Genomic DNA, 11,378 nt, shown 5'->3' with positions numbered 1-11,378 from the left:
CCAGAATATATATACTTTATAGGGTCGGAAAATTATATTATAGAAATTACAAACGGAATGACAAACTTATATATACCCTTCTCACGAAGGTGAAGGGTATAAAAATCCAGAAATTTTAATATTTTTTTGTTATTTATAATAAAGTACACTGTAAAGTAGTGAAGTCACTACATTAAAAACGGTAAAAAGTTTTAAAAATTTTTCTTTCAGTGCGTGAAATACAAAAACACAAAGTGAAGTAGTGTTAGTGTAGGAGGAAAATGTTACGCTCTGCCGATGTATGATGTGGAGCCTGGCTTAAGTTAGAAGCCATAAAACGGAACTTTTTGGTACTTTTTCTTTTTCAAAATAGAAATATGAAATTAAGTATGTAGTGTCTAAATTAATTGAGAATCCATAAAAGGCAACTTTTGGTACTTTTTCGTTTTTTAAAAGGTTCTTTTTGACTATTCCATAATATTAACCTAGGAACATGAAATTAAGTATGTAGATTCGGAATTAGATGAGAACTCATAAAGGGGAAATTTTTAGTACTTTTTCGTTTTTCAAGTTCGTTTTGAGTTTTCTATAATAATGAACTAAGAAACATTAAATTAAGAATGTTGAACCCGGATTAGACAAAAATACATCGTAGGTGATTTTTGGTACTTTTTCGTCTACAAAAGATACTTTTTGAATTTTCTATATTATTGAACATGGAAACATAAAATTAAGTATGTAGAGTCGGAATAAGGTGAGAACCGGAAAAAGTGAACTTTTTGGTACTTTTTTTTTGTTTTTAAAAGGTACTTTTTGAATTTTCTCTAATATTGAACCTAGTAATATGAAATTAAGAATGTAAAGTCTGAATTAGGTGAGAACTCATAAAAGGGAACTATTTGGCATTTTTTCGTTTTTCAAAAGGTACTTTTTGAGTTTTCTATAATAATGAACCCAGAAACATGAAATTAAGTATGTAGAGCCCGTATAAGACGAGAACAATTCAATGGGGATTTTTGGGTACTTTTTTGTATTTTCTATAATATTGAACATAGAAACATGAAATTAAGTATGTAGAGTAGGAATTATGTGAGAACCGGAAAAAGTGAACTTTTTGGTACTTTTTTTTGTTTTTGAAAGGTACTTTTTGAATTTTTTCTAATATTGAACCTAAAAATATAAAATTAAATATTTAGAGTCTGAATTAGGTGGGAACCCATAAAAGGTAACTTTTTAGTACTTTTTCGTTTTTCAAAGAGTAATTTTTGAACCCGTATATTTTTCTTTCAAGCATGCAGTGAATATTTGGGACAGATGTACGGAAACCAGTCCCACCTTCATCTGCAAAAGTGCCTGGAAAATGCCATATGGCCCAGCAGCTTTATAGGAAGCAAAGCACTTGACCTCCAACCTCCTGCCTTTGTCATCGATCATAGATTCCGGCTGAACATGAGTTTTGGATAGAAACTTTTTTATAAGGAACTTTTATTTAGAACGAATGATAAACGTAAAAGGAATATGTAAATCCATAAAAAACTAATTTATTGCTCTAGTAAATAATTGTATGCTTTTAAATTAATGGCTCATAGGTAAAATGCGCAGATTTAGCGCCTTTTAAGAAAACATGAAGAGGAAAATTGACTTTTGGGTTATTAAAATACGTTAAATTAAGTTCCAAAAGCGCTATCATTAGTGCATATCTACACAAGGAAATTTTCTCTTTTAAAGTTTCCTCAATGTCTACACACAGGGCTACCAGATTTTCTCAGTCCTCATCCCCATAAAACCCAATGACACTAAAAAGTTATATTCTTTATACCGCCATATTTAATTCCTTATTAGATACTGAGATGATTTTGTCATGTCCATAAGTCTATTTACAGAAAGCATAACAGGTGCTAAATGGCAAATATTTTCCATAAATCTTTGGCATTGGTATTAAAATAAAGTAAATAAGTTCCATCTTCCGATCATAACCCCAATAATAATAAAGCATTGCACTAAAATGCAATTCTGCATAAATCTAACAAAGGATTAAATCATAGTATTAAATTCAAAAGGATCTATACATAACAACATAAGTCCATATGTACGACTCATGATTTATTCATCATATATGTATGTATAGGTACTTAACTGTCTATGTATCCCGAAAAGTGTCTGATCAGCCAAACCAAATTCTTTATCCATAATTGCTATAAAAAACCCTTTTTGAGGATAAATCCCCTAATCTGGCAGCACTGCCTACATTTACATATACAGTGTCTCTCATAAGTATTCGAATTTAGGTATTCTATGGGAAGAAACCAAATTTAATAATATTTTTGTGTGCAAAATAAATAAATACATTTGTTATATTATCTAGAGAATCCTTAAGTTTCATATCACACTTTTTATAACTTGAAAAATTTACATTTACTTAAATTAATTAAGCTTTTTTTAAGGAAGTCCATAAAATTTAAAGTTGGCTAGTATATATGTATGTTGATATTAGCACATATATCATTTCAATTTCCCCGACATTGTAGCGGAATACAACTCCAAAACATGCCTTAACAAAACGTCATCCTCCTCAGTAGATTGTAACTTCCACGCTTATGTTGCCCATTACAATAACACTGTAATCCAAAGATTTTGGGTTTTTTATCCTCGTGAATAATATTTAACCAAATATCAATATTTTGGAGTAGACCATAATGATATGGAAACATTCAGCCTGTAATTCATTCTGCAATATACTGAAAACTTAAAATGTATAAAAGCTGATATCTAAGAAAATACATACCAGACAACTTTCCCCAAAAATGTTTTACCCTAGTATTATAAAAATGGACTTAAGTTCTAATAAGTTGAATTAGCTACAGTAGAATGATCTCATAACTATATCTTGGAACTTTTAAAAACAGATATTTTTTTAGATACCCCAAAGGGTCTATTAAGTCCCGATATCGAATTTTGGTTTTATCTCTGTTAAAGAGGAGAAAAAATTACAAATATTGTCAAAATCTTCATTTTAATATTACATAAAAAAATGGTACTATCCCCCCAAAATTTTGGACCAAATGGGCCAAAAATATATCGTCTTGGTTTATAGTAAACCCTTAAAACAATTTTAAGCATAAAAACCATTCAATTTCGAATACTTTTGTGAGGTTATTTTATGGACTTTTTTAAAAAGCTTAATTTATTAAGTAAATGTAAATTTTTGATATTTTAAAAAGTGTGATATGAAACCTAAGAAGTGAGTGAAGATAAATATGCCGAGTTAAATATGTTCGACGTATTTTCTTACGTCAAAACATATTTGCAATTAAGTTTTCACGTAATGTCTTACACTTAAATATACGTTTCAAATATTTGGGACATATTTACAAATATGTTTTAAATTAGACATGTCATAAGAATTACTTGAGATTTGTGACAAGAAGCTCTAGTGGAAACATTTGATTCTAAATCTGCTTAATCTGGACACGATATACCCCTTTATAACAATTTTAAGTTATTTTCATCCTAAATTAATTCTGACAATTATTAAATATTTTTTTAAAAATTTATACATAATAAGCATTGAGACTTCAAGAAGTTTTGTAAAATTTGGTAATTTTGAAATCGACCAAGCTAAAATATATGTTGGTTACTTTCATCACAAGCTAATTTTGACTATTTTTACAAATTTTTTACAAAATTTATAAATAATAAGTAATGAGCTTTGAGGGATTTTGGAAAATTTGGCCAAAGTGGAGAAGATGCCAGGATGCCATATACATCATTTTGAAGGGAATCGTCCCCTCAATAAAAATTTAAAGTTATTTTTATCCAAGATTTATTTTGACTATTTTTAATTTTTTTTTTTTAAATTTATAAATATTTAGTAATGACTCTTTGAGGGATTATGGAAAATTTGGGCAAAGTGGAGAAAATGCCAGGATGTGACATATATCATTTTGAAGGGAATCGTCCCCTCAATAAAAATTTATAGTTATTTTCATTCAAATTTAATTTTGACTATTTTTAAAAATTTTTTGAAAATTTATCAATAATTAGTATTGACTCATAGAGGGATTATGGACAATTTGGCCAAAGTGGAGAAGATGGCAGGATGCGATGTACATCATTTTGAAGAGAATCGTTCCCGCAATAAAAATTTTGAGTTATTTTCATCTAAAATTAATTCTGACTATTTTTAAATATTTTTTCAAAATTTTTACATAATAAATATTGAGTCTTGGAGGGATTTTGGAAAATTCGGCCAAAGTGGAGAAGATGCCAGGATGTGATATACATTATTTTAAAGGGAATCGATCACGCAATTAAACTTTAAAGTTATTTGCATCCAAATTTAATTTTGACTATTTTTTTTTTTAAATTTATCAATAATTAGTAATGAGTCTTGGAGGGATTTTGGAAAATTTGGCTAAAGTGGAGAAGATGCCAGGATGCGATGTACATCATTTTGAAGGGAATCGTTCCCGCAATAAAACTTTAAAGTTATTTACATCCAAATTTAATTTTGACTATTTTTAAAATTTTTTTGAAAATTTATCAATAATTAGTAATGAGGCTTGGAGGGATTTTGGAAAATTTGGCCAAAGTAGAAAAGATGCCAGGATCTGATATACATCATTCTGAAGGAAATCGACCACGCAATAAAACTTTAAAGTTATTTTCATCCAAATTTAATTTTGACTATTTTTAAAAATTTTTTGAAAATTTATCAATAATTAGTAATGAGTCTTGAAGGGATTTTGGAAAATTTGGCCAAAGTAGAGAAGATGCCAGGATCTGATATACATCATTCTGAAGGGAATCGACCACGCAATAAAACTTTAAAGTTATTTTCATCCAAATTTAATTTTGACTATTTTTAAAATTTTTTTGAAAATTTATCAATAATTAGTAATGAGTCTTGAAGGGATTTTGGAAAATTTGGCCAAAGTGGAGAAGATGCCAGGATGCGATGTACATCATTTTGAAGGGAATCGTTCCCGCAATAAAACTTTAAAGTTATTTACATCCAAATTTAATTTTGACTATTTTTAAAAATTTTTTGAAAATTTATCAATAATTAGTAATGAGGCTTGGAGGGATTTTGGAAAATTTGGCTAAAGTGGAGAAGATGCCAATTGCGATGTACATCATTTTGAAGGGAATCGTTCCCGCAATAAAACTTTAAAGTTAGTGTATTTTAAACATCTTTTATAAATTTTAAATTTTTTCCCCACTACATTATTATTACATAAAAAGCTAAACAAAAAGAACAACTACGCTAAACGAAATAAAAAACAAAATAAACAAGGCATCTAAACCAACAGACATCTAAACATACATAACGAAAAACACAGAAAAACAAAAATAACAACGCAATGACGCCAACAGCATTCAAACATACAAAAAACAAGTAAGAGTGCTATATTCGGCTGTGCCGAATCTTATATACCCTTCACCATAGTGTATTTTAAACATCTTTTATAAATTTTAAATTTTTTCCCGACTACATTATTATTACATCAAAAGTTAAACAAAAAGAACAACAACGCTAAACGAAATAAAACACAAAATACACAAGGCATCTAAACCAACAGACTTCTAAGTAAACATACATAACGAAAAACATAGAAAAACAAAAATAACAACGCAATGACGCCAACAGCATCAAAACCAAGGGTGCCCAAGCCCTATGCGCTTGGTACTCTTTTGTTTTTGTAAATGCGCTTAGCTATAGACAGTGTGTTTTCTTAACACTAGCAATACGTTGTTGTTGTTCTTAACAGTATACAAGCAAGAGTAAAACAACAACACTTTCGTATTCATTGCAGAGGGCGAAGTCAACATGAAATTAAATCTTTTATGTTTTTAAAATATAGTTTGGCCAATAATAATTTATTATGTTAGACGTAGATTTTGTTTTTGTTTATCGTAAAAAAATTGTTTTAAAAAGCACTTGGAAAAAATTTGTGTTAGTTTTAAATTTCAAACTTACATTATTCGCATAAAAATTATTGTACAATAACTCACAATCTACTCTCATATAATTGAAAACGTTTTAAATACTTTTTCTATTCATTAAAAATATATTTGCAAAACAAAAGGGAAAATTATTTTATTTTAACAAAAAATCATATTTTTTTTGCTGTGTATTTTTTGTATGTTTGGATTCCAAACATACAAAAAAATACAATGAATAAAACCAAATACATCTACACACACACGTGTACATCTTTTTCTATATACAGTGTTGTTGTTGCTTTTATAACAGTTTTTTGATGAAATTTTCAGAGGTTGTCTCGGATTTTTGCTCATATCTCCGTTATTTACCGACCGATTTTGCTGATTTTAAATAGCGAACTTCTCGAAAGCATGTCTAATAGAATTATTGAAGATTCGGATCTCGGCGATATCTGGGGTCCTCTAAAAACTGATTTCAACAGACGGACAGACAGACAGACAGACAGACAGACGGACATGGCTTAATCGACTCCGCTAAAACATATTTGTAAATATGTCCCAAATATTTGAAACGTATATTTAAGTGTAAGACGTTACGTGAAAACATATTTGCAAATATGTTTTGACGTAAGAAAATACGCCAAACATATTTAACTCGGCATATTTATCTTCACTCACTTAAACCTAAGGACTGTCTAGATAATATAACAAATTTATTTATTTTGCACTCAAAAAATTTATTAAATTTGGTTTCTTTTCATAGTATACCTAAATTCGAATACTTATGAGAGACACTGTATGTGTCAGGAACTACGTGTTAGTTGCATTGATTTATTTTTGTACGAATAAGAAGAATAACAAAACATTACAAGTTTCAGAGTACGAGAAACACCGTACCGCGAGAGAGATGAATGATATTTCTTTCTGTTAGAATAACTTTATTTGTAATTCATTTGATGAATGCTTGTAAGACATTGATTTTATTTACAAAATTAAAATCTTAAGTACTAAATATAAAAATCTTAAAACTAACTAGAACTATGATAAGACCTCATGCGACTTATGTGCTGTTTCTGGATACCGAGCAAGTAGTTTGAGCACAAATTTTACTTGTATTTTGTTATTATAACAAAAACAAATTACAAGTAAAATTTTAACTCAAACTACTTACACGTTTTCTAGAAATAACACATTAATGTGCATTCAATCTTATCAAGTGAAACTTCTTATCACTGCGTGGGTATAGCACGCAAGTGAGAAAAATAAATATCATAAAGGCATGTGTGACAAGACATGGGTTGATTTTTCTTATCTTAGTATTGGACACATGCGCTGTCGCACTAAATATAAAGATTAAATTTAAATAACACAAAATATTTTATAAAATAAAAAATATAAAAAACATGCTTAAGTGATTTGAACATTCTGCCGGGGGAAAAAGTAAAATATGAATTGCAAAATACTTAATAATAACTTATTACACAAAAAATCCTTGGTTAGCTTCCTTTTCCGGAACTTGTGACAAAAATACCCTGGTACACATGACCACAATTTGGCCGTCTTCAATAATTTTATTTTTGATATCCTTTACAGGACGAAGAACTGAGGAACCATCTTAGTTTTCAGAAACTTCCTCCCGCCCTCCAGCATGACGGATTCTAAGGAATCACTTTTGCTCTCTGTTTCTATATTTTTTAGTGGTGGCTGGCACATACTCTATTGACGAGTATTCGGTATACTCAGGAGTTTCCGCTTCCAGAACAGCACCACTATCAAATGTTTTTTCGCTAGTTTTGTTTTCCACTGCTACTAAGGTTTCATATGTGGTAAACGCATCTTTAGCGGAATCTTCCGCAAGGACTTCTGCTTTAAATGCGCCACCAGCTTGATTTATATAATCTTCCTCGGAATTACCTGACTGCTTCTCAAAATGTATAGTTGTATGGTGAAACATTCCACATTTTTGGCATTTGTTTTCACTTAAACATTTTTTTATCTTTTTTGTGTTTAAGACAATTGTAGCACCAGTTGTCAGTTTTAACCCATGTATGTCTTTCTGTGACGGGTTGCTCCAAAAATTGTTTGCATAAGTAGATTTCGTGTCCTGACTTTTTGCATTAAGGACAACTGCGTTTTCTTGCAAACAAAGTTGTAGACCTCATTATTTGTTTACTAAAATTATGTTGTTTTTTACTTGTTGAAGCTTCTAAAGCTATTAAATCTCTAAATTCCTGAATCTCCTTGGATTTTTTTGTATTCTGCTCATATAAAAACAGACATTCTTTGTCCAGTTTTCTGATCACAATTCTGGCAATTATTGGATCAGCATCTCCAATATTGAAATTCATGTCTTTCAACGCATGTATGCACTCTATTATTGTATCCAATAGGCCCTTCAAGCTGGCTGAAGCACTGCTAATATTCGGTTGATCTAATATCTTGTCACTAATTTTGTGAACAAAATTCTTCTGTTGCAGTATATTTGGGTTGATATTTCCCAAGATGCATTGTAATTGTTGCCAGTTATTGCCAAATATTGAACCAATTTAAGCGCCTCATCTTTTAAATTAGTTTTTAAATAATATAATTTTTCAACGTCTGCTAGCTTTGGGTTTTCGTCTACTAGTTTTTTTGAATAAATCATGGAAAGAATTCCATTCTTCCACCTTTCCGCTAAAATATGGAATTTTGATGATCTTCAAAGCTATTGGTTTAGTATTCTCATTGAACTTGGGAAACTTCTTCATCATTTCCTTTGATTTTATCTCATAAAATTTGTCGATTTCCTCAAACTCTTCATCGACTTGTTGCCCCATTAAAAAATTAATGGATAAATCTGACTGGAGTAGTCTTATATCATGGATCTGCTTCTCCCAAGAAGATATAGTTTTCTCCAATTCAAATGCGCTATCTGCATTTTGTTCCTCCTCGAGGGCTTCTCTAAATTTGTGAACCTTTCTTCTAAATTAATTCAATATTGCGCTTTCTTTAGTAGATCTGTTCTCTTCTTTCTGAATAATTTTAGGCTCTACTACAGATTGTTTGTTTGCAACATTAAGTGCTTCAATCATTTGTTGCATTTTTTGTTGCATTTGTTTTTGAAAATCTACGTTGCTAAGGTTTCCGTGCTCCTGTACTTCTTGTTGTTCAGGTTCGGATTTTAGCTCCTCTAATAATATGATTGCATTTTGCAGCAATGCTTTTGTATTTTCAAAGAAATTCTCTCTGAAATATTGACCCCATGGGCTTACAATTTAGCATTATTTAATTGGAACTCTTCCCATTTGCTATGAAGGCTCTTTTTTGTCTGCTCAATGGCAGCCTTCCTGAACAGATTTTCTTTTATTTTTTCGGAAATGTTTTTAATTTCCTTGTGTATTTGGTGTTGCACCTTGTAGAGATTCACTCTGCTCGACATGATTGTTTTTATATATATTTTTTGAAAGGAGGCGTTTTACTTAGCTTTTTGTAAGTTGTGTTTTTATTTTTGAATTAATATATATATTTTTTTTTTTTCGTTTTGCCGGTACAATCTCTTCGAAGGACCAAAATGTTAGAATAACTTTATTTGTAATTCGTTTAATGAATGCTTGTAAGACATTGATTTTATTTACAAAATTAAAATCTTAAGTACTAAATATAAAAATCTTAAAACTAACTAGAACTATGATAAGACCTCATGCGACTTAATTTGCATTCCATCTTATCAAGTGAAACTTCTTATCACTGCGTGGGTATAGCACGCAAGTGATAAAAATAAAAATCATAAAGGCATGTGTGACAAGACAAGTGATTTGAACACTTTCTCTCTCACAAAAAATCAAATGTTTTCCAACAAAAAATTCGTTGTGTAAACCAACACTTAAGGGCACTTGAAACGATCACACTTTACGTACGTAAAATCTAATGGAAAGTAAAAAGTAAAAAAAAGTATAAAAGTCGTATGAATTATATTTTTTTGTTTTTTTAATACGATTGGTATAAAACAATAACAAAGTAAGATGGAAAAAGCTGTTTCACCTTTTTTGTATGTGTTTACATAAAAATCCATCCCTGATCGACTTGTTTTTTAATAATTTTAAAAAATGAAGAGAGCCATACGACTGTCTAATTTTCCATCCGTATTCTCTCTCAATGTGTGATGATTTCATTACATATTGCGTTTAAACGGTCCCATCCGTACTCTTCTACACAAAATTTTGAAAGATAAATTATTAAATTGGACTTGTATTTGTAATTTGGCAAGATGTAGTGCAAAAATATACCAAACCATTTCGTAATGTGCAACATCATTTACACGTATGATAGTAAATTTTTTTCTTATATACGCACTTCTATAAAAAAAATAATGATATCTTACAGTAATAACCTAATATACAATGTTTCCATGTATTTATATGTTATCTTTCAGATAAGTTATCAATCGCTGTGTCCTACTAAACGAAAATCTGTCATGCTTGAAACCATTGAATATGAATATAGACCAAATCACTACATCGAAGTTTCATGTACCCATAGCTTTGTACCTTCTCATGCGAATGTCGATGATAAAAACAAGGTAAATAAATTTTGATTCACGAACTACTTTTGTTGCTCAACTTTTAAGTTTATAGAAGAGAGGAGTTGCCTGTATTGTTGATTTAAGTTTTTTCAGTTCATTGTTGCCGAATAAAAAAGAATCAAAAAACTTTGAGCAACAAAAGTATAAACGCCAGATCCTGGACTAACTCATTTGAAAAATATTTATATTTTAATTCTCAGATTTGCTCAGAAGCTGGATTTTCTTGTATGCAACTTAATCGTACAATACATTTAATTAGACGAAATAAATCTAAATCGAGTCAGTGTTGGGAGTCAGAGATTCGAGTAATACCATCTGGATGTGAATGTATGTGGCCAAAACATTACTATGGCGATATACTTGCTTTTCACGAGTCACATAAGCGTTATAATGCAGGACTTATGAATGGTTATATTCCTTACATTATAAATAATAATTCATAACTTTAAAAACTTTCTGTACTTGTGTTTGGGAATTTTTGTTTAAGAAAAACAAATAAACACTTTAACCTCTTCAGAGCTAAACTTGAGCCGATCGAGTTTGATATCATGTTTCCACGATCAGTTGAATTACTTAATTCGGCCTCTGAATGACGATAGCCAATTAACACGTTTATTTAAAATAAAAAGTAATGTTATATTTCGATATATATTTTTTTATTATAAATAAAATATTAATAAATATTCCATTTTTCATTCCTATTTTATATTAGAAAAAATTAAATCTTCCTATATGCCAAAAATAGTAAGTGTAAACGGTCTAGATTTTAAATGAAATCTACTAGATTTCGTGTATGTGTAAATGTGGTATTAGTTACATTTTAAATTTTTACAAGCCGCTGCCCTTTGGTAGTTAAAGATTTTGTAAGACCACCCAGTAAGTTTTTTCTGAT

At 29.9% G+C, this 11,378-nt stretch overlaps 1 protein-coding gene across 1 annotated transcript in view; it reads left to right on the top strand.

The window, feature by feature from the left end:
* Positions 1 to 11,174, top strand: part of LOC124420821 — an 84,565-nt gene extending 73,391 nt beyond the window's left edge. The window contains exons 3-4 of the mRNA XM_046955061.1: positions 10,337 to 10,483; positions 10,687 to 11,174. Coding sequence (XP_046811017.1) covers positions 10,337 to 10,483; positions 10,687 to 10,929 — 390 coding nt within the window. The 3' untranslated portion in view covers positions 10,930 to 11,174. The remainder of the gene's footprint in view (positions 1 to 10,336; positions 10,484 to 10,686) is intronic.
* The last annotated feature ends 204 nt before the right edge of the window (positions 11,175 to 11,378 follow it).

This window comes from Lucilia cuprina, chromosome 6 (genome assembly GCF_022045245.1).
Source record: "Lucilia cuprina isolate Lc7/37 chromosome 6, ASM2204524v1, whole genome shotgun sequence".
Lineage (NCBI taxonomy): Eukaryota > Metazoa > Arthropoda > Insecta > Diptera > Calliphoridae > Lucilia > Lucilia cuprina.
The sequence above is the reverse complement of the archived record's forward strand: the minus strand, read 5'-3'. Positions and strand labels throughout refer to the sequence as shown.